This window comes from Aythya fuligula, chromosome 1 (assembly GCF_009819795.1).
Source record: "Aythya fuligula isolate bAytFul2 chromosome 1, bAytFul2.pri, whole genome shotgun sequence".
NCBI lineage: Eukaryota > Metazoa > Chordata > Aves > Anseriformes > Anatidae > Aythya > Aythya fuligula.
Window position 1 is genome coordinate 181,704,215 of NC_045559.1, and position 24,442 is coordinate 181,728,656.

Genomic DNA, 24,442 nt, shown 5'->3' on the forward strand with positions numbered 1-24,442 from the left:
TCCTATTCCTACAGGTTTTCCGTCCTGTTGTTTGGGGGAGATGCATCAACTCCTCTGACACTTGCCCTTCTGGCCATGTTTTTTCCCTGCAGCTGAGGATTTAAGGCTCTTAACAAAGTCAGAAGCCTGACAGCACTCGAAGAGTGGCATTTTTTGCAAACATTTCCAGAACATTAATCTGAGTTGCCTATGAACACAGGCACTTTCTAGCCTGATAAATGTTGCTCAGGGCAGAAAAATGCTCCCTGATTAAAAGTACTCGTTGGGCTTTGGTGGGTCCATATCTTCATTTTCTGCTCTCTGCCCCTTTTCTCCATTAAGCACAAATGAATTTTATCCAGACCACTTATTATGGCATCTCGTTTTGGTCTTGGTCCTAGTTTTGCAGGTGGGTGTCTAGAGAACTGGTTCCTAGCAACCTCAGTAGTTCGAGTTGTTCAGCACTCTACAATTTAGGTACCTTTGGTAAACATTGGCATTAATATATCTCCATGGCACTCTCTTATGACAAAAATATCACCCCCCTGACTAGCATAACTGTAGGGTTCAGCTTCCCTGGTCAGTGGCCCACAAATACAGAGCCTCATCCTGCAGTGGGACAGCATTTTGCAGATTGCCCTGTGGAGATCTGAGCTCTGTTTTGTGAGACCTCAGGCTCTTCCTTGGATCAGGTCATGTCTCCAGAGCTTTGGTATTGGGCTGAAGAGAGGAGAGCAGGAATTGCTAGGTCAGATGCTGAGTGTTATGACTTCTTTTCTGTAGTTCTGTGCTGATAAAAACATCTGTCTGGTCAAGACCTGTGGCACTTTGTTGACCCCCACAAACTCTTCAGGTAATTTACACAGGTGGCTAAAATCTGCGCCCACTTGAGGCAGGGACTTCTGGTTCTTTTTTCTCCCTGCTAGCATCCCATGCCCACCTTCTGACAGGAGCTCCTTGTCCCTCATCTCCCAGAAAGAGCTGGTGAAATTACTGCAGGATTTCCCACAGCAGACAGCCAGTGTGAAAAAAGGATATGTTCAAGGATATAAAAACTCTGGAAAATGCCTATACATGAGTTAAGTTTAAGGTAAAGGAGGTAGGAGGAACCTTGCTGGAAGCTTCCATAGGCTCAGACAAATACCTAGAACTTTAAGAGTCGCAGACTGGTGGGATGCATCTCTGCTGATAAATGAGGCAGTGCCTGGGATCGTTACCAGTTCCTGCTAAAGTGTTATGACAGGGCCTGGTCTGTGTTTTGTCTGTGCCAGACAGCAGCCTGGCAGATTTTTGTGGGCATGTCTCTGGAGTGCGAGCAGCAGGGACCATTCCCTACAGGCAATCTGCAGGCAGCCAAGCTCAGAACCAGGCCAGTCTGTGCCGGTTGGTCTCAGCACCTGCAAGTGTTGCGAAGCACTTCTAATCCAATAGTATAAAGATCCTGAGAACTAATGGTAATAACCTTAAAAAGGCAAAGTTTTCAGAGAAAATTATCCCCAGGACAAAGCATTATATCCTGGTGACTGGGGTGATGGGCTACCTGCAGTTGTCTTAGACCGACAGCACTGGATTTGTGATTTAATGTTGTATTTTTTTTTAAGGTCTCACTTTTTGGTCCTTTGATGCTTTTATAGGGCTGGGGAGCAGAATATCACCGCCAAGATGTTACAAGCACACCCTGCTGGATTGAGATCCACCTGCATGGACCATTGCAGTGGCTGGATAAGGTGCTGACACAGATGGGCTCACCTCATAACCCCATCTCCTCAGTCTCTTAGGAATCATCTCTAGAAGTCCCTTAGGATGGATGCTATTGCAGGCAGTGGCTTATAGGATTTCCAGTGAACAGAAGCTTCTATATGTAGATGTATGTAGATGTAAATATTCCTATACATAGTCTACTCTCCTATTTTTTTTTTTTCATGATACGTTTTGTGGTTTCTAGTTACTCTGATGCCAGTACAATAAGTTTAGAAATTCAGGTATAGCATATCTGTTCTCTAGTACAAAATAAGCCAAATTCCTGCAAAAGTGTCGAGCAGTTTCTGTGAGCATCTTCATTCCCCAGCCAAGCCAGTAAACGGTGCGAATTCTCAGCACTTTCACGTGGATTCAGAAACCTGGCTGTAGCTGTTCCTAGTAGGTGAAATTCACCCCTCTGCAGGCAACCAAAGTCAGATCTCGGCACCATTTATCTCCATCGTACATCCTAATTTCAGGTCTGAAAGAGGACCTTAAGTGGTGCACAGGACTTACACGTAGAGATGACTTTTTTCCAGTGAATTGAAGGACTAAACAGCAATCCCAGTCTGTCTCCCTACAGCAAAACGTGATGGGACAGCAGATCCTCTGAGGAGCTGAGACCCCTGTCTCCCCTAGGATTTGGCAGGAGGAGAGAGCCCTCGGGATGCCTTCAGCTCTGGAGCCTTATCAGAGCATTCTGGACACACCTGAGTAGCCTGATACTCTTAACACAGTAGTGTATGGTACTGCTGCACTGAAAAGTAACAGGCTCCTAAGAAAAAAAAAAAAAAAAGAGAATTTGAAATATATGCCTAGAAGTTTAAAATCTAATTAACTTCCAGTACTTTTTTTGCAAAGTACATACATACTTGCATATGTATCCGGCATGTAAACTGAATCCTATCCATTATACAGTATTGATGTAGTTTGTTTTAAAGTTAGGACTAACTGTAGTTAGACTACTGTGCTGATATCAAGGGTACGTCTAAAAGGGACTTGAACTGTGATTCAGAAAAAGGAAATGAAGTGTGCATTAAAGAACTGAGTAATTCGTCTTGGGATGGTCTCTGCATTGGGAACAGGAAGCCCCACGCTCACAAGATGCACTGAGGAGGAGGCGTGAACCAGTCACATCTATTGCCTGTGCTGTGCCAGTCCTCGGGATCTGACTGAAACGCTTGGGTTTGACAGAGGGGGCTTCCCTGTCAGTCACTTCGTACATCCCCATGGATGGTTCCTCATCTTAGATACAGGCTTCATCAGCTGCAGCGGTTTTGCCTCGCCTGCAGGGAGTGGCGAGGCAGTGTAAGCCACGAACAAGCAAAGAGTGAGTCTATGTGCAAACCTTTTATTATTATTTTTTTTAAAATCTCCTTGTCTGTGGTCCTTCTGTAAGCAAGAAAAATTACTGTCCGTACTGTCACTCAGCCAGCCTTTCCAAATGTTCACTTGGTGGCCTTTTCTGAGGAGGCAGGTGAAACCCTACTGTCTTTTGGCGGTCCCTGTTACCTTGCTGAAAGGGTACAGGATTAGCTCCTTCTGGGCCACTGATTTTTATTTTTTTTTTCTGTAAGGGTCAAAAAGAATGGTTACTCAAATCTCACTCTTCCTTAGAACATAGTATATGGAGAAAAAATGTTTTACAGAAAGTTTCTTTTCCTCTCACACAATACCTGGTGCTACGCATTTTACTGCATGATTAGAAGAGGATGCCTGAAATCTTCAGGTCCATCGCATATGCAAACCAAGTAACATTCATTGGAAAGACTTTCTGTGTCTTTTAGATGCTATGTAATACCTGTTCTGAGGCGGTAATCATGAACAGAGAAGAAGAATGAGTAAAACAGAGGGGTTACTTCCTTTGAATGCACCATCAGCTGCCTCCAGCATTGGTAGGGCACAGAAGGATAAGTGGTCATTAAGACTGAGCAGTATTGCCAAGTTTTATAGAAAATTTGTAAATGTGAAGAACCCTATTTTGTCACCATTTGCCATCAGTAGTGTCAGTGTGGAATAGGAAAAGCTTTACAGTCTCCTGCAGCAATGAAATCCAGTAATAACGTTACACGGAAACTCCAGGCATGCCATTTACTGCTTAACAGACTAAAGAAAGGCTTGGAAACAGACATTTTCCTCAGCTCTGTCTTCAATCTCCCTGTACTGAGTTGTTGGTAACATTGTTTTCAGTGTTTATTACACCTTTTCTCCAGTAATTTCATTGTGCTTTTCATATTGCTTATCCCTTTGCTTACTTAGCAGCTAAGGACAAATTAAAAATCACTTCTGTCTTCTAGCTCTGCCCTTTATCCTAAATTCATCCTTGCCTTTTAGGCTGAAACCTCCTTCCCTCCTAATATATAGGGAAGCCTATGGGTTGCTTTTAGACATCCCCAGCACTGTCATCTTCCTCCCAGAGAGCAAAGGTGGCCTTGCTAAGGTGCGCCTGCTCTTGAACATCTCCATTTTCCAGTTTCCTGTGATTCTGCAGAAGGAAAATTATGGTTGGTCAGTGGAGAGAAGCAGGTTTTTCTGAGGCATCATTCGTCTTATCATAAGGTGCTTTAGGTTGGTCAAATACACCGCACCCTGAGCATGATTTTGTCTGCCCACTGCATGTAAGGGGAACACATGGTCACAAAATGTGGGCAAGCAGGAGAGGTGGGCCCCTGGGGAGGTGAAACAACTCACAGCCTGGCAGTGATGCTTGCTTAGTAAGTGTTGGTGTTTTTAAATGGAAGTTGGTAAATTCAGAGCAGCTTTTCCTTGCCTGTATTGCTACTTTTTTCTCTAATCCTCATGCAGATAGCCCTTCTGGCTTCACTGCAGCCCACACATTCATCTCATTAAAGGCAGTCACCTAAATATTTCCCTTACTCATAAGGAAAGGAACAGGCATTTCTGGAGCGTGGTTCTCGTGTCCTATTTGAAATGTCTACATTAGGACGAGATGAATCATGTAACTCTGCTAAAAGTTGGATCAAAGCACTGATTCTGGGCAATCAAAGCCAACATCCATCCCAGAGCTGTTAGCCTTTGGGCAAGCTGTTACCACTTTGTGAATGATTTCTGATTTTGGTGGCCTCTAGAGGCTTAGTCCTGACCAGGCTAGCCCCACTGCACAAGCTGCTGTGCAAATAGAGCAGCTGACAGCTCCTTCCCAGGAGAAGGGAAGAGCTCACCATGGGGGAGAAGTAGGAGCAGTGGATGAGGCAAACAAGTAAATAGAAAGATGATCTGCCTAGATGCAGTGATAAAAAGTAAGGCTACTAAACCATTTATTTCCCTTCCTTTTTGATCAAAGTCTGTCTTGGAGTCCTCTCTTGTATACGAATTGAGATAAATTAAAAATTTGTTTTTCTTATAATTTACAGCAAGGCAACTTTGTATCTCGCTGTAACAAGATCCAAATATCTCCTTTTGGAAGGAAATATTTTCTGCTAAAAGATCTTCATGAACCTATCAACCTATATTCAATTTAAAGCCTTTAAATGCACTCATTAATAGTTTTGAGATGGACTTCCTGAGAGATTTAAAACCACTTACGGGGAGACTGCTTAGTTGAAGGCAGCTTTTTTCAAATGTTTTTGCAAGCCATCAACAATCCAAACCCTCTTGAAGGTTTCTGTGGATAAGTACCACGCATCAGCAGGCAGCAATGGGAGTTTGATTGGGTGGTGGCATAAAGCACGTCCATCATGGTACCAGACCACTGGTTTTCCTATTGAGTAGTTGAGAGATGACTGCTTAATTGCTGCCAGTTCTCCAGGAGCACCAGTATTAATGTGCCATTTGCATCCAGAGGTGACCAAAGCAGCTGTGGCACGCTGCATGAAACCATTCAGTGCCGCTGTTGCTGACTGCTCAGGCCCATGACCTTGCCCTGTAACAGGAGATCAGGTACGTTGGAGCAATGGCTGCAGCATTCAGAGGTGCAGCACATGCTTTTTCTCCCCGTCAAACCCTTCCTTGCAGACAACCCAGCTGGCTATGCCTGATGGTGATTTCACCCATAGCACATCCAGGCAGCCCCCGTGCTTTGAAGGCTATACTGAGTTGACTTTTCACAAGGGCTCTGCTGTGTGCTTGCTGGTATTCCTGTAAAGCCACAAGCATCTTCACTCCTCATCAGTATTTCGTGTTTTGCTACGCTCGGTCTGTGTTAGCAACAAGAAGGGGAACTGTGGCCCCGAGTAACATCAGCTGGAGTCAAAGAAATTCCTTCCATGTCTCCAGCAAGTGCTGTGCCAAGCTTTTCAACACCCTGAGCAGCCTCTTAAGTGGTTCCTGCTCTGAGCAGATCGGAGTAGATGCCCTGCAGAGATCCCTTCCCGTTTACATTGCTCTGTGGTTCTGTGCAGACACCCAGTGCTAGCAGGCTGCCACAGGCAGGAGCTCTGCTAGCAGAGACGGTGTCAGGATGAAGCATGTTTATTTATCCTCCGCTATTTTTTCACGAGTTCAGTGCAGGACAGAGTTGCTAGGTATTAATGTTCCCTCAGTATAAAATCTGCACTGGAAACACCTCTCACTGTAAACATCATCTCCACTGCACAACTCTTAAAATGGAGCAAATCAGCCATTTGTGTCTAACTTTATCTCATCTGCCCTTGTTCTTCCTCACAAACCTACTGAACACAGCATGCCACGTGTGCTCTCCAAGCCAAAGGTGAGTTCATTGCTCTGGAGAAGCCAGAAGTTACTCGACCATCCAAACCCAAGCCCCTCTAGGTCAGTGTGCTTCTCTGAGGGCATGTAAGAGGTTAGGTCACCATCCATTGAAAAAACGACTGATGGTAGAGTTGGTCCCATCTTGCAGTAGGGAGAGAGATTATGTGAGGCTTTATATCTCTGAACAAAACACTTCTCAACCTGGAGACTTCACTGCAGCCATTGAAAGAGGGCTTCTCCTTGGTGCAGCTCAGGGAGTACCTTGCTGCAAGGCACAGAAAGCCTGAGTGGGCATTTAGTCTTTGTTCAGTGAAAAGAAATCGCTTAGTGTCTCTAATGCAGACTCCTCTGCATGTGCACCAGCACAGGACTTTAGCTTGTACTGATCACCAACTCTCAGGAGCTCCAGAGTGGCCAGGAGTGACCAAGATCCTGTTCCCTCTTCACCTCAGGGCTTTCCAAACAGCTTGCCCGGGGCACCTTATGTTACGTTGCCATATTGATGCCACATTTACCTGCCAAGGAGGCGAGATGTCTGAGAGTCCCATCAGGAGGATGCTTCCACTTGTACCCAAGCCATGCTTACAAACTTGGTGCCTGTACAGCTGATGAATTTAAGTTGCAGGCCACGTCTCTTATGCAAGGTAGACATAACCACTAAGTCCTCCAGAGTCAGCTACTCTTCCATTATAGCCAATGTGAACATTTGCAGCTATTTGTGAACGGTTTTTAGATCTTCAGTCATAGTGTTTTTATTATCCATGGATGCTGCTATTTTATATTCCGTGTTAGTCTTCAAATAATATTGCGTATGAATAGCATAGGAAGAAATAGACCTACCAGTTAATAATTTTAAATACAGACCTCATCAGCAAAGAAAAGCTAGAAAAAAAGTTGGTAAAGTCTGACCCCTTGCACTTTCAATGTAGTGAGCACATCATCTGTTTCAAAGTGATTTTTTGATGCTGAAGTGTGTTACATCTTACTAATTCACAGTTATGTCCATGAGATGCTTTGCAAACAGGAGAGCAAGGGAACAAACGTAATGACAAGCAGAGATAATGCACCTCTAGATACATTTTTTTCACTTATTCAAGTAATTGGAGTTCATTTTAATTATTTATAATACTAAGTACGAGTTAAATGTACCACGGTGTATTTTCTACAAGCAATTCAGTGTTAGCAATTTAATCCCTCATTTCAGTATCGCCTCTGCCATTCAAATTGGGCTGAGAAGTGGGACAAAAAAAAACACGAAGAAACAGGCCTTTTTGGGTGGATCGATGAAGCCATCATCTTGCAAGGATGTATGCAACCAAGGGGCCATAATGGTGGATTTGAGCAAGGTCTGTTTTCTTCGTGTTAAATACTAGCTATCACAGTCTGGTGCAGAAAAGGGAAACGTGAAACAAAGATTTAATGGTACCACTTCTGCCTACGAACAATTCTGCCCTCTCTCTTTTCCATCGCAGTCAAGGCAAAACTTCTTCACCACTTGGAAGAAGACAGTAAGTAGTATTCACAGTTAGTGATACTCTGTACAACAGTGTGGATCACTGTGTAAATAATGCTAGCTGGACTCTTGCCTCTTGAGAACAAGAAATCTGAGACACACTTTCAGGAGTCTGTGAGATCAGGGCAGCTCAGAGCCCTCTCATCAGCCCCAGAGTATTCTGCCCTGGCATATCAAGAATACAACTGTTAATCAAGTGGATGATTTCACCAGTATTCCTACTGCTGCGTCTGCTTTGAGGCATCCTGAAGTCAACATATTTAGCCTGATGTTTGAACAGTACACTTTTTAACACACTCCATTTTCTTTGGCTGGAACTATTCTATTGTAAAAGGGATTATTCACGTCTTGTGTTTTACTGTTAATAAAGTATTTCTGATTTAAGAACTTCTCTTGTTCCCTCCTTTTTTCCCCCTCTTTGAAAGAGATTGGCCTCAGCAGTTTGATGACCAGTAACTTTTGAAAGCAGAGCTTTTAGAAAGCCTTTATTCATACAAGTATGTCTTATGAAAGAGGATGAGAATGGGATGCTAAACACTACAAAACAGATTGAAAATTAATATGGCATAAAATCTGCCTGTTACAGTAATAACACGCATACCTCATTAGCTTTCCTGTGGTAGATGTGAAGATGCAACAGGGTGGTTCCACTTACTTTCAGATGAACCCACCCAGACCCTGGCAGGCTTTTAATGAGTAGTAGTGATGCTGCCATGTGACAGAAGCTCTAGCTGTGGGCCAGCAGACCTGCATTACTGGAAGGACAGATTTGTAGTAGTATTTGTAGTAGTGCAGGTCAAGAATCACTCAAGGAAAAAGGTAGGTAGAGTAAGAACGTACGGTTCTTGGTTATAAAAGTCAGGATTTAATCTTCCTTAAACTCAGGATTTGGGTTCTGCAATAGAAGTGTGGGAGTTGGACAGGTAATGGTCTTGGAGCCACGCAGAGACTGCAGGGGTAGCACACTCCCTGAGAGCCCCCTCTGACACTACCTGAACAGGACAGCCCTGTTATCAGCACATCTATTGTCTACACCAGGCTGTGAGGCACTGGAATCACATCATTGCAAGCACAGGACAGCTGAGATGCACATCTCTATGCAGATCTTCAGCATGTTTCATTTGTCCTGAGGTAACTCATTCAGCATTGTCTTAACGCTCCCTGCATCCCTTTTCCACCCCAATGTCTATGCACATCAGCTTTAAGTTTGCCTTGAAGCTAACTTCAGAGTTCTTGAGACATTTAGGTTAGCGTATGAGAAGCAACTGAAATAGAAGCTCTTAAATGCGTCAAAGGAACCTGCCCAATGAAAACATTTAGATAAAACATAGTTCCTAGAATTAGCAGCTCTAAAGAATTGTTTCTAAAACAGTTGCATATTTCTGCAAATAACAATGCATCCGGGGCAAGATCTAGGGGCTGCCTGGTGGATTCACTGCTGAGCTGCTGGAGAAACTCACCGTGTGTGCCTGCATGTTCCAGCAACTGCATTCAGCACAAGCTGCTGTGGAGGACTGAGAGGACCCATTTGTGCTGCACAAGCCTGGGTGAGTGCTATGTGACTATTTGGGTGCTGGTATGTGCATTGCCCTTTGAGCTGTCTGGCCAGCCCACGCTAGTTTTATGTGTGTGGGTCCATCTGTCTGTTAGAAATATGTGCTACGTCTCAGCTATGGCTGAACCTGAGAACACAGACCAGAGGCAGACTCACATCTACCAGGCTGCAATAGGAAGGTCCCCTGGGTCTCAAGATCTGCTGAATTTGTCTGTCTTCTAAGAAATACATGGTCTGCCACAAAACTAGGAATTGTAAATGTGAGTAGTATGCAGTGCCTCTGTCACTGCCCACAGGAAAACTGTAGGGGGAAAAAAAAAAAAAAAGTGTGAGCCTTTGGTTAAATCTCATGTGGAAGCAATCCTGGGTAAGGAAATGCATGGGGTATCATTGCACCAAATCAACTAACTTATATTTGGTTAGTTTCCAGAAAGACATCAAAGTTTGATGCACACAGAAAATCCAACAATTGAGTTGCTTGTTCCAGAGGTAAATGATTATCAGGTTTGCCTAGATGTCTCCATCAGATCTACTGCCATAGGGACTTAGAGCTTACTTTAGATCTGAGAGCTGATAAAGTAAAACAAGAATTCTGACGTGCACACGTGCACTACACTAGATAACAGGTAGCTGATTGGTATGAAGTAATGGCAAAATGCACCTATACAATTTACTACTGACAAGATATTCAGGCATTGCACTGAGCTCCGATTTGCAGATGCTCATACATCTCATAGTTTACGGCAGGCACATGAAAGTTTCCTTGAGATACTGTCGGAAGCAACTGCTGTGAAATCAACACGAGATGTTATTTCTGTAAATTGGGACAGATACCAGAACAAAATAATCATCTGAATATAAATCTCACCCTATAAAGTTATTAGCGTCAACATGACTATAGATTCAACTTTCACCTTCTGCATTTTCTCTTCCACACTGTATTTCCGTTCCTGGTGAAAATGGCCTGCTGCTCAGTGGGGCAGGATACCTAGTGAAAGGACACAGAGGCCAAAGTACCTAGTGCTTCTTGTCTCTGGGTTTTCTCTGATAAGGCTTGTCCTCTCCACTCCCAATACCTCAAGCCTGCTAGCAGCGTCCAAGAGTGAAGCAGTAACCAAAGGAGAAGAAGACACAGCTAGGGACTGCTTACGCCACTCAGGACAAGCACAAGTCCTTGAGACCAGATGGGATGCAATCACAGGTGCTGTAGGAGCTGGACAGTATCACTGCATGGCCTCCCTCAACCATTTCTGAAAGGTCATGGTGACCAGAGGAGGTTCCTTATCTCTAAAAAAGATTACACCTGTCCTCAATGAGGGAAGGAAGAGAATCTAGAAAAGTACACTCTGCTGTCTCATCTCAATTCCTGGAAAGGCTACGGGGCAAATCCTCCTCTAAGCCATTTCCAAGCCCATACAGGATGAGAGAGGGTCTGGGAACAGCCAGCAACAAACTACCACAGGCAAGTGACAGCCAACCAACCTGGATGCCTTCCACAACACAATGCCTGGCTCCATGGACAAGAGAGGAGCAAACAATGTTTACTTTGACTTTTGCAAGGTCTTTGACTTGACGTCCTGGAATATCCATATACCCAAACTCGTGATGCATGGACTGGATAACAGGATGCTGAAGGGAGTTAAATTCACAGACAATTTTCTGTTTCAAAACCTCCAGGGTGATCAAACACCACAAAGAGGCTACAAAAATTCTGCCCTTGGACATGTTCAAACCTCGGCTGGGGACCCATTTCCAGAGGGCAGTTGAACTACAGTCCACTGGAGGTCCCTTCCAACCCATATAATTCTACAGTGAGACTAACAGAAACTACACATTTCACAGTGACTCATACCTTGCTGGTGAACTTTACCTTTCATTCCAGGGACTCGTATGTTTTAGAAACCTAAAAATATGCAAAAAAACCCCAACAACTTACACCTCAGATGTCATTTCAAATCAGGCCATTAATATTTTGTTGCAGAAGAACAATTATGCTCTCTTCAGCAAAAGCCTGATATCAGTACAGCACATCTTCCTGTCTGCTAAAGGAAGCACATTTTCTTAAAACACAAAGGATGTGTTTTCCTATTTTGTTAGTGAAAAGCAAACCTTTATCATTTTTCCAAGTAGTTGTTAAGAAATGCATCAGAGAAAAAGTGTAAAAAGTAGAAAAAATAACTTGAGTACATCTAGACGAAAAAACACAGGTAAGGACTCCAAATATTACAAATTACAAATATCCTTGCAAAAGAAGAACTGAAACAAACTTCTTGAGAATTTAAAAATAACAAGCGTTATGTTAAAATAAGAACAGAAATGGGAAAGCTACAGAAGAAAAACAACTACCACTGAAACTGGTAAAGGCCAGACTGGGTACCTGGAATTGCTTCATTCTTTTCAAAACATTTAATCAGAGCTGTTTGCCTAAATGCTTTCATGAGCTGACCATCTGAAATAAAACCAAAATACTTCCTCCTCTAACTTCAGCCCATTACGTTTTTGCATGTATTCTGATGTACTGAAAAAAAAGTAATTTCATTTTGCTTGAAGCAAAAGTAACTTTTTCTGTGTCATAAGAGTCTGGGAAAACAGAGGTTTTAATGTCACCTACCTAGAGCTTGCCATTTTAATATAGAAATAAACAACAAAGCAACATACAAATGGAACAGAACAAAAAAAAATAGTTTTCTTTAAAAAAAGACACAGATTTACTCAAACACTTACTGGTCCAGAGCTGTTGGTACAAATTTTTCAGATCTCTTTTAAAAAAAGAACAGCTTGCACAATACTAAATACAAGAAATCCCTACTGAACAATTTCTATACATACACAAAGCACAGCTTACAAAATGTGTAACACTAACAAACACTCCTGAACAGATACTATTCAGCAGATCAAACTGCTGCAATATCCAAGTAGTACTTTAAGAAGCATCTCCACCATTCAGACAACCTCTGTTAGGAAATGTGGTTTAATACAAAACTCTGATTTAAAGACAAAATTTGGGATTCAACATTTACATAATACAGCATTTGGATTTTAACCAAATCAATTTTAAGTTCATCTGAATCAGCTGAAAACCTGAGAAATCCAGCACTTGAGCTGATTTGGTATCTGTTGTTTTGATCAAATAATTTTAACTGTACTTTTTTGGAAGAGAGTATGAAAAAGAAACAAATGCACAACTGCATTTTACATTTTGGATGCATTTGCTCTTAAAAACCTTAAGCATTTGAGTTAAAAACTCCAATCTTATTCACTCACAGATAAGAATATCGCTCATTTTTACATAAGTTGTGATACATGATTTCGTGTGTAACATGTTGGACCTTGTTTTGTGTAGTTATTTCTAAGCACCAACTCTCCACTGCATACGTTCCACCTCTAAATCTTCTTAAAAGTACTTTGCTGTTTCTCCGTTTTGGAGATTTTTAACACAAATTCCTTTATGTGCATTGTACAGAGAGTGAAGCATTTCAAACCTAAGCAACTTGGAAATAATGAATATATGGCAGGAGGATCACTCAGCTTGGACTTTTCTGAGCCACTGCTGGACTTCTTGATGGCACGTTGTCTTTAGTGCAAGATTCTACTGGACATAAGCTTCTCATATCCCTGAGGAATTACTGTTAGATCATGCCACGGGACTGGCTCAAAGGGGACTTTTTATTTCACAACTTCCATAGAAAGTAACCGACTTCCTTCAATGATTGTCATCAAAGAGTGACTTGTTTAACAGTAAACTTTTACATAGAAAAATGTTAATTTAGTGGAAGACTTTGGTAGGAAAAGGGTGTACAGCTAAGTATTACTGATATAAACAAATTTTCACTTAAAAAAAACAAACATTACAATGAATTTTTATAAAGAATCAAAAAATAGACTCGTCCAGATTTGCTGACAAGTTTGCAGACACCCAAGCAGCTCAAAACCTCAAAAGTGCAAAGAAGAGACAAATAAAACACAGAACAGCAGCAACTTCTCATTTCCTTTTAACACTGAGATTCTCTATATTTAAATAAAATATACACATCCTAATCCTCCTTCAGCACCAGACTCATTTGCAGGTCACTGATCTGTTCTGATTATCCAGGTGCTCCTTGAAACTGCTGCTGCCGTTGCTCCAAAGCCTGTTGACTTAACAGCTGCTGTTGTTTCTGTAAGAACTGCACGACTTCTGGACTTCTCAGTAGGGACTGCAAGAAAGAGAAAGGGGACTTTAAGTAACTCAGATAATTTAAATTATCTGCCATAGTGATAAAATACAAAGCAAGCTCACGAAAAACATCTCAAAACCATTTCAGGACATCAGCTGGTAACCACAACCAGTGTTAATGCACATTCTAAAAGCAGATTCAGAACCTAAGGAACAAGTGATATTGCCTAAACCATACAAAACAGCAAACAGTAGTAATCTACGGACACTGAGAACAATGTCAGCCTCAACTAAGCTTCAGTTTTGAGCCAAATTCCCAATTCCCTACTACAGACAGTACTTCTGAGCTGCAATAAATATAAATTAAATATTGTAATTCTGTAGCAAAGCTAAACTTCACCGAGCATTCCGTAATTTTTCAACATTTCTCAAAAAAAGTAGTCCAGCCACAAGGAATGTATTAAAAAGAAACAAACAAACAAACAACCTGCCTTCAGTCAGAAGACAGTTTGAGATACTCTTACATCGTATCACCTATCCTAGAATAGGAAAGCTCATTAGGAACAGATAAGACAAAAGCATATGAAAACTTTCACTACTCAGAGACAATGAAACCGCTTGTCACTGAATGTGAAATTTTAAGAATAAACTCCTTTTTAAAAGGCAGATTAAATGAATGAATAGAGTAGAGTGAATGAGTAGAAATTTGCTAAAATAGAAAGTGAAATGAGGAAAAAAAAAAGCCCAAGGATGCAGACTGACATTTGCCAGCAGTATTGCGTAAACTGGCCCAAACATCTGCAGTCTGCCATCCAATTTGAACTGTTCATTCTCATTCCTGCAAGGTGGCAGCACAACCATTTGTAAGGTCAAATGGCAAATGAGGTGGAAAATGGATCAAAAGTCACTGCAGAAAAAAAGTGATTTTTAGCTGAATTAATTCCCTAGACTGGTTGTTCATTGTGCAGTCACTTCACTAAGGCAACCAAAGAGGTGCTACAACTCTGCAATTCAGATTCACACTGAAAAGGACCTGCAGCTTCCAAGAAAGGGTCGGAACTTTGTGCTGTTAGGAGGCAATTCTGCAGAGATTATTACTGAAAAAAAAAAAAAAAGTAAATTTTGCATACAGCTTCAACCTAGAGCTGAATAGGTCAGACTACAAACAACAAGCCGTCTCACTGAACAGACACACAGCCTGCTTTTCTGTAGCTTACATTTGCTTCCTCAAGTCACTTCACTGCACAGGGTACTTCTCAGTAAGAATTCCTTTATTTACTGCTGTTTTATGACATTTTATCCTCCCTGGCTGGAGGATAAAGCCAGAGGCCAGCTCCTCTTTGAGAACCTTGTGGCTTCTCAGCCTCCCACCTCTGCTTTCTACCTCTCCATCCAGGGCAAGCTGCACATTCAGGCACAAAGGGGCTGCCAAAAAAGCCCAGCCTCTCCTGACAGAGATGAACACAACATGCAAGAAACTTAGGAGCAAGCACAAAGGACTTTGCTCTTCCAAATGATAAACCTGCGGGCAGCTACCACTGACATGCAGTAACTTTCAGATGCCCAACATAAGGTACAAGAAGCCTCAAATGTGAGAGGTCACAAGTGTTTTTTTCCTGGTCACTGCATGTCCTTTAGGCCTGGTGTTGTGCAGATACACGTAAAGCAAAGAATAAATAATAGAAGGAATAATGCTGACCAACTGAAGCTGAGTCAGAGCAGAGAGAGAAAGAAGAAACAGATCAGTCTTAATCTCATTTCCCCAGAAAAATGTAAAGAAACCTTAATCCTCAAAGAGCCTCGACAGAACTCTGTTCACAAAGCTCTCAACATCTATTTATTCCAAGAGTTTTTGGTTGATATACCAGAAAAAAATGTTTCATTAATAAAAATCTGTAAAATTTCATTAAAAGTCACATGAATACAAACAGACAGGAAAGGGAATAACAATTTAGTAATCAGGGCATAACGAACAACACATGATGGGGAAAATAAAATTAACAGTTCAACTGAAGAGCTACAGATACTCCCCTAAGTTTTAGAAATAACCATCAGATACGTTCATCTGATATTCTCCAAATATTAAGAATTCATCCAAGAAAATAAGTCTGTACAGCTGTATACTTAAGACTTCTATGATGCTTCCTTACAGACTTCAAATTTGAGCCTGCTGGAGTTCAAGAAGCATTTGGACAAGGCTCTCAGAAACATGGGCTGATTTTTGGGTGGTCCTTTGGGGACTCAGGTGCTGGACTTGATTATCTTTGTAGGTCCCTTCCAACTTGGGATAATCTATGATTCTCTGAAACTTCTGAACAAGCACTACCACACTTTAATGGTAATTGTTAAATTGCTTTGCACAGATAACAGGGAGCAGTCAAACAGTTCTATTAGTTTCCGGAGGAAGGAAATTGTAAAAAACAAACAAACAAAAAACAAACAACAATGAAGTAGAAAGAATTGCAATGAAGCATCATCCCAAGCAATGGTAAGGACTGCATTATTACTGTTCATTAGGCTCAGTTATTGCCATGTACTTAAAGGAGCAACAGAAGCAACACAAAATTTACAGCATAAGTCATTCATGCAGTCTACAAATAGCACACATAGTACTATTTCCATTCAGTTTTTTACCAGCAAATATATATGCAATTTTAAGTGTGGTATCATAATAAGCCTACAACTTTTAAAACACACTATAGTAATTAAAGTTTACAGAAGACCTGAAGCCCATGCACTGTTGTGTCAGAAGCTTTACAGAAAAGTCCAGCTAATGTGTTTAAAACATCTCAGTTATATTTTAAGTACTCTTTACCCTAATGAAACAACTACACCTATTTAGTACTACCAAAATATTCAACTTCGGTTAACATGGCAACCACCAATAAACTCCGTCCCCTTTGTATTCTTCATGCAGAAGCAGAGACATACACGTACACCTGAAATGCAGCATATTTCAAATCTACATGCACATACTGTGTATGATCACTGAACTGATGTTCACCTTTCAGAAGGGCAACAGCTAAACATTGCTGCACTGCCTTTATTTATTTGAGTTCAAGACCTCCAAGAAAACAAAACTTACCAGTCTCTTTTTATTCAAGACTTGTTCTAGAAGAGTAGGTCTTGCTGGGCGATCTCCAATGGAGCCGGTTCTCTGTTTTGTAACAGAAACTGAACCTTCAACACAATCCTATTAAAGAAAAAAAAAATAATAGAAAAGTGAGGCTGTAAAACCTGGTGTCATACACTTACTTTTTACCACCAGAGTAGGATCCTAAAAGAATCTGCACTATTAATCTGCAGAGGAAAATAACAGCACTAGAACGGGTATGTATTTATTCAAGAACCAGCCTGTTTTCCTTCCCACATTATTTTCCTTATGCCATCACTCACAGTGAATGCAACTCCAGCAACGTGGCTGAGTTAGCCTTCTAAATTGCAAACCTAAACAAGTTACCATGGCCAGCTAATGTCTTGAATTTATTTGATTGCATTTCTAAAGAGTAAACTAATTCAAAACACCTCAGCCTATAGTTTGCATAAGTGAATTATATTTAGCATTTGCAATCAGGTGGGAATGACAATATTCTTCACTGCAAAATAGAACAGGCCAGAATACTTGTATGAACTTGTCAAAGCCACAGACAAGAGACAATAAGATCCGTATGCTTTTTGTTTGTTCTGTTCCCTGTACAAACACCACTCGTGAATTAGGCTGTCTTCTAAACAATGTAGCCCTGTGATTTTCTGTTAAGAAAACATTCATGTTTTGGAAAACTTCAATCATCATGCTAACCCCGTGTTTATAAAATTCACAGATTACTGACACTCTGACTCAAGCTGTTTGCCAAGACCCCAAAACACACTATCAGCACTGCAAAAAGGCACACCCACTTTATCACTAACTATCCTGCTTTCTTCTGCAAGTTCAGGCCTTAATTTCGACTACTGCATGTTAGTTTCAACGTTACTCAAGTGGGAAAAGCAAGCCCTCTCTTTTCCAACACGCAGTCATCACTACTTTATGTTACAGATCAAAAAAACTTAACGTGTCACTACATGTTAATACTGCAACTGTACCATAACATCTCCTTTTCTGAGCTATAGCAAGTATTTGTGTAGTCACATCATGAACTGACTATGCTAAATTATTAGGAAATTAAGAGAGAGCAGAGGAAATCACACCAGTATGTAAATCTAGAGTTCACCCATGTCTTTATGTTCACCCAGTATTTTTGTTAGTTGCTCTGCAGTTACATGAGGTCCCTGGTTGTAATCACACAGCTCCACAGACAGCTGTGCTGACACAAAAAGGCCACTTGTAGCAGGAGTGTCTGTGCCAGGTAAGCAGCTTTTTTTTTTTTCTTCTGACAACCACTGTCCCACGCTTGTCCCCTCAGCCTCAAACAAGCCGGTGCCTTCAGAAGTAAAACCATTCCGCTCTCTTTTCAGGTCTGAATACAAAATCTTAAACGCTTTCTAACTCATTAGTGAAAACTATCATCAGAAGCAGCGCTGCCTCGACTGAATCACAAACCAATAATCAGAACTATCAAAAAACCTGAACCCCAACACCAAGCCTTCCCCGGAGCCCCCCCCCCCCCGTGCCTCACCTCAGCCCGGGGGCCGCCCCCTGCCCCGCCGCCTCCTCCTCCTCCTCCTCCTCCTCCGCCCCCCAGGGCCTGGTCGCTCTTCTTGCGCTTGTACTTGTCCTTGTACATCTTGTTGCGGTGCCGCTTGCACATCCAAGGCTTGCGCTGCTTCGCCACCTGCGTGGTGGTCTCGCTGCAGCCCTGGTAGGTGCAGCTCTTGCAGTCGCCGCCCGCCGCCGCCGCCGCCGCCTCGCCGCTGGAGGAGGAGGAGGAGGAGGAGGAGGCGGTGGCCGCCGCCGCTGCTGCCGCCGCCGCCGCCTCCTCGTCGTCCATCTCCTCCGGGCTGGCCGTGCTCTCGCCGCCCGCCGCCTCCTCCCCCGCCTCAGCCTCGCCGGGACCCAGCTCGTAGAACAACATGAGGCCGCCCGCACCGGGGGCAGGCTGCGGCGGCAGCACCCCCCCTCCAGCCGCCGCCGCCGCCGCCTCCTCCTCGCCGCCGCACGGCTGCATCACGAGCAGCGCCAGCTGCGGCGGCGAGGAGGAGGAGGAGGAGGAGGAGGAGGCGGAGGAGGAAGGGGGAGCGGCGGCGGGGCTGGCCCGCAGGGCGCCGGTCACCGGGCAGCGAGGCCGCCGCGAGCAGCAGCCGCCGCCGCCGCCCCGCGGTCGCCGCGCAGGCGTGGCCGGGCCGCGCAGGCGCCCCGGTGGGCAGGCGGCGGGCGCCATCTTGTCGTGGGGTGGGGAAGGCGGCCTGGCCGCGCAGGGGGGTTTCTCGGTTCTGAGGGGGAAGAGTGCCCGCCTGAGCTGCTGTCGTGTGACATATGTGGTGGTAGCTGTCTGGCCCAAGATGTCCTGACACATATACCATCCCTATGCTATCCCATCTATTCGTGCCACCAGTGAGAGTGGGACCCAAGGGTGCCATTTGCATCCCCTCCTGCTCAGCCTCCTTATGACCACCGATCTATTGCATTTGTATCTTTCATCTCCCTGCTACTTGCCCTTTCGTTCATTGTTTCAGGTATTCACTCTCACCTTGGCTCACATCAACAGGACACCTTGGATACATTTTACCTATTAAAGGATTCGTCCGAGCAGCATTGTTCACCCAATTCATCCCATTACAAATACATTCCCCCTAAGTAAACACCTTTATTCTGCCATGTAAATTAATCCTGTGTCCATAATCTCAGCCATCATTTAATTCCTCAATCCATCTTTTTTTTTTTTCTCTGAAAAAATCTTCATTTTATTCCAACAAAAAAGGAGTCGTAACTATTGCGCCTACCTTCCGTTCTCCTTCCACTTCATCCGTCTGTATCACAGGCACTGAATTGTCCCAACTCCCACCAAGAGGTTACACTAACCTTCTCCGTGACCATCTGCTGTTGGCTCCCCCTTCATTTTTATTACCTCCTTTCCCCATGAGTTTAGCCTTTCTTGTTGTACGGGTAGGTTCATCCTATATTAAAGAAACAGTGTTGACCCCGTTTGTTCTCTGGTAATTACCACAGATCCCCTCTCCTGTCATTAAGGTAAATGATTGTGCTGTTTACAGTTGTAGCCATTCACTTTCACCCTTGACCATTTACAGTTCTCCCTCATTTATCAAAATAGCTAATCACATGATATAGCCCCAGACAATTAACTGAGTACTTTATCCTTGTCACCTTTGACCCACCACTCACCTTTAAAATTAGCAAAATAATTCCCTGCCTTAGTGCTGTTTAAACTAAAATTGCAGACTATTTCTTTTTCGACAGTGGAGATGCTCCCGACATCTGCCCCTGTTTTTATTTCATCCCTGGTACAGACACAGAGGACTCACCAGAGCCTCTCTTTAGGTCTTGCATCTGTGTTGGTAATGGAGCATGTAAAACTCACATGGAGTCTTGTTATCCTGCCTCTTACCTCTTTAGACAGTGAGCTCCTTGGAGCAGAGGGTACCAGTAAATGTTTAGAATTTTTCTCATTACAGCTCCACTGAAGTAATTTTGTTGATTTCTTTCAATTGGAACACATCTTGAAGGAACGCCTGTTTAAAATTCTCAGTGCCCCTGACATTAATTAAAATAAAATCAAAAGTAATAATGAACCCAAAATAAAAGCATTTCTCTCTACCCACACTACCTCTACACATCCACACTATAAGTAATTAAAATGCAAATAAGAAACTGGAAGCTGATACCTTTAAAATTACAGGAGGAAGAGTTACTTGTACCTTCCTCACCGCTTCTCTGAAATCCCACTGGGACAGCTAGGTTTTGGCACAGGCCAGTAAGACCAGTAGATTTAAGCAGTTTGAGGCTAGAGGAGAAAATTATTTCCAGAATGAAGGCTTCCATGAAAATGCCCTTCTGAAAACTGCCTCTTTTTTTGATTCATTTGGATTCTGCCTCAGACACACTGGTAACATTTGGGAATCTCATTGGAGAGGGTGCTCATTGGAGCTCCTTAGTTCTCTTTTTTCTCATATGAGGAGAAAAGAACAACAACAACAAATCAGAAAGCTGATAATACCTTACAAAAATATTAAGGGGGCTAATTAATCAGAAAATTGATTTGATATTTAATGAAGCTGTTACTGGACCGCAGTATAAGGTATTACCCAATTCTCTTCACCACAGAACCTTGTCATCTGCTTGCTTGAGGGCATGGAAACATAAACAGGAATTAAATTAGCAGCAACTAACAAATGAAGCTCTTCTTAAAAAAGCTGTCATTGATGCTTTTTTTCTGCCTGGTTTGCTCAGAAAAGACAAATATCATGATGGAAAGCAAAGCAAAGTGTAAGCTCCCATGGGCTGCACTTCCATCTCTGGCATTCCAGCTCTTGGGGAAGGAAGGTCATGTTTTGAGCATTTTGTAACCGGTCTGTACATCATTGCTGGCCAGCCAGGAGCGGCTGCATCATGTTTTGCCTTCCCAGGTATAATTAAAAGGAGATGCCATATGTGATTATTGAAATCTAATAGTTCATTTGTCCTTTGGCTGACGCCTTGTTGTTTAAATAGATTCTGTAATTTTCTGTTGTCTCGTTTGTGCTTGGGAAATAGTTCATTTTAATGCTCTAGCTTTCTGTGCCAGTTCTTAGTATGTGGTTCGTAATTGTCTCAGGAAGAAACATGTATTAAAAAAAACAACAACAACAACAACAAACAATAGTACTAATGAGTATAGCTGCAGTAATATTTTCAAATTCTGGAAGTTATTTCTGCATGTTTCTATGAGTGATGTTATGAATTCAGTTCACTCAATGGCCACTTACGTATCTATCTATATTTTACACAAAAATGCATTTGCCTTTATCTTTAAGAGCACAGGCCATATTAAGAACTTCTGTGAGAAGTGGAACCATGACATTCATGCATCCAGTGTTGAGATATCCTTACAAAGAAAACATAATCTAAATGCAAATCATCTTGTAACCTTATTGCTTGGTTATAAAATGAAAAGGTCAAGTCAAGGAGAGCATTTGAATTTTTAAAACAGCTTTGAAAGGTACTTGAAAGATACAAGGGAATGAGGAGTTCTTGAGGAAGCTGAGAACTAACCATTTTTGAAGCACATCTCTTTGGGAACACTTCATTTGATGAGGGAATCAAAATGTGAGTATATAGGTAAGAGATTTTTCTTCTTTATTGCACCTTGTACTGCTTAGCAACTTCTCCATTTATTCCTCCCACTTGCTCTTGGGTTCAGGTCAAATTGCAAATCATGGAAAGGTACAGAAACTCAGCAACATCAAAACAGCTTTTCCCTTAAAGGAAGACAAAGTGCGGAGTGATCATTATGCTCACTGATACTAACTTCCAGACAACAATGAATGCTGAGCTCTTTCCACCAAAAACAAAGCAAGTGTTGCTACTGTTAGCAGTTTGTTAAAACTTGTTTTTCAGATAAGTTTAAAAAACTTTGATTCCGATTTTATCAAATATTGTAAATATCCCTTTTCACACTGTTCCAGGTGTCTCTGTTTCCCAACAATACTAAGAAGTCAGAAGCATATCAGCCTGTATGAATTACAGATGGATTTATTTTTGCAAATGAGAAATCTAAAAATAAACATATACACAAATAGAAATTTGACTTGAATTATGGATATATATTCTGTTTGGATGTATGTACGTATGATGTAAAATGGCCATCAGAAATGGGTTTCTTTCTGCAGGTCCATCTCATTTTGTGTGGTTACCTTTGTCTTAAGACAGCAGGTAAATAAGTTTGCTGAAAGTAGGCCTGCCTTTTCATTTATTTCCTTTTAATTCAAAGTAAATTAACCAATTTACAAATCACAGAATCACGGCATGGCTGAAATTGGAAGGCACCTCTGGAGGCCCCTGGTGCCAGCCCTGCCCAAGCAGGGACACCCAGAGCAGGCTGCCCAGGCCCACGTCCAGGCGGCTTTTGGAGCTCCCCAAGGAGGAGACCCCACAGCCTCTCTGGGCAGCCTGTGCCAGGGCTCCGTCACCCGCCCAGCACAGCAGTGCTGCCTGGTGCTCAGAGGGAGCCTCCTGGGTGCCCGGCTGTGCCCATGGCCTCGTGTCCTGGCACTGGGCACCACTGAGCAGAGCCTGGCTCTGTCTCCTTTGCATCCCTTCAGGGACTTACAGACATGGATGAGATCCCCTCTGAGCCTTCTCTTCTCCAGGCTCAGCAGTCCTGGCTCTCCCAGCCTTTTCTCACAGGAGAGGTGCTCCAGTCCTGTGACCATCTTGGTGGCCTTCTGCTGGACTCTCTCCAGTATATCCATGTCTCTCTTTTACTGGGGGGACCAGAACTATATGCAGTATTCCAGGTGTAGCCTCAGAAGTGCTGAGTAGAGGGGAAGAATCACCCCTCTTGATTTGCTGATGACACTTTGCTTAATGGAGCCAAGAATACCATTAGCTTTCTTAGTAGCAAGGCTACATTGCTGACTCATGTTCATCTTGGTGTCTATCTAGGTCCTTTTCTGCAGAGTTGCTTTCCAGCTGGGTGACCCCCAGCACAAAAATCACATCCACCATATAATAAAACCAAAATACTGCTGAATAAAGATGTGCAAGACAGGATTTAGAATATGTCTTGAATCTCTTCCTGGACATTTATTAGCCCCTGTGATCTCAATAGCTTTAATTACTAGAACATTTCTAAATTGCAGAACAGTGTTTCTTTGATGACGATTTCAGTTGCTGAAGTAGACCTTATCTGGAGGTCATTTTATTAGTCTAGGCAATTTCCATTTGCAGTGAATGGATGGTTGATTATTACTTTTAGCACAAGAGCAAATCAGCGTCATACTGCATGTTCTCCCACCATGCAGAACCAGCACCTTTGAATGCATCCTGCAAAGTCTTCAGTTCCATGTGAGTCGTGATACACTCCTTTGTGGTGTGGAGTAGGAATCACCTTGGCAAAGGTCAGTATCTGCTAATTCTAGTTAACATTGTTTCACAGATTGATTCCTTCTCATTCTAAATCATTTGATTCAAGCCTATTTTAAAATAACATGACAGATCTCTCTCCTTATAGCCAAGAAAGAGTGAATAACAGAGAACAAAATTACTTACAGTAGTAAAAGTAGTCATAATCACTCTGCTTAATGAAGCAGCAAGCATAAATAATGGAACACATTTAGGAAAAAAAAAAAGTAATTAGCTCAATTTCATGCTATGAAACTTTCTGTTCCTTGTACAAACAGGGAGAGCCTTGCTTATTGAGGAAGTTAAAACTAGATGGAAGCAAAGCTCTAGATAAGGGAAGCAATCCTCTGTTGGCAGGGAAATATGTCCAATCAGCTGCACTGTCCATTGCTAACATCTGTGACTGCCAAGTATAGGAAACACGTACCTGTCTCTGAATTTCAGCATCTTTCTCTTGCTAACTTTTTTTTTTTTTTTTTTTTTTTTTCTTTAGCACTGACATTATTTCATGATCTAAAAGAGTCACACCTTGGGGTCACTCCTACCTTAGAGTAACTCACACAGGTTTTGTTCTGAGGAGTCTTTTCTCACTTTGATCAATCAGTGAAGTATTTCCTGAATAGTTTTCATAAGGTTTTACATATGCAAAAGTTGGAAGATACACTTCTTCTGGCATAGTTATCTTGGCAGCAAAATTTATATTTTCTATTTTTGGCCTAATGCCACACAGTTCTCACCACAAGTTTCTGAAAGTGTCTTGTTATTCTGAAAGATTTATTTCACACTTGAGAGTTCCCTTCATGGGTGGCTCTAACCCATTAACAGGAAGTT

At 42.4% G+C, this 24,442-nt stretch overlaps 2 protein-coding genes across 3 annotated transcripts in view; one reads left to right on the top strand and one right to left on the bottom strand.

Moving 5' to 3' along the window:
• The window catches only part of SMAD9 (SMAD family member 9), a 40,543-nt gene extending 32,762 nt beyond the window's left edge, over window positions 1–7,781 (top strand). For both annotated transcript variants that reach the window (XM_032187139.1, XM_032187148.1), the window contains exon 7: window positions 1,614–7,781. In XM_032187139.1, coding sequence (XP_032043030.1) covers window positions 1,614–1,757 — 144 coding nt within the window. In that variant the 3' untranslated portion in view covers window positions 1,758–7,781. The remainder of the gene's footprint in view (window positions 1–1,613) is intronic.
• Window positions 7,782–12,037: 4,256 nt separating this feature from the next.
• RFXAP (regulatory factor X associated protein) lies at window positions 12,038–18,932 on the bottom strand. Its single transcript, XM_032206876.1, has 3 exons — window positions 18,231–18,932; window positions 16,700–16,807; window positions 12,038–13,654 (listed from the first exon to the last, which is right to left on the bottom strand). The coding sequence occupies exons 1-3, from the start codon at window positions 18,930–18,932 to the stop codon at window positions 13,544–13,546; spliced, it is 921 nt and encodes a 306-aa protein (XP_032062767.1). The 3' UTR covers window positions 12,038–13,543.
• Between the last annotated feature and the right edge of the window lie 5,510 nt (window positions 18,933–24,442).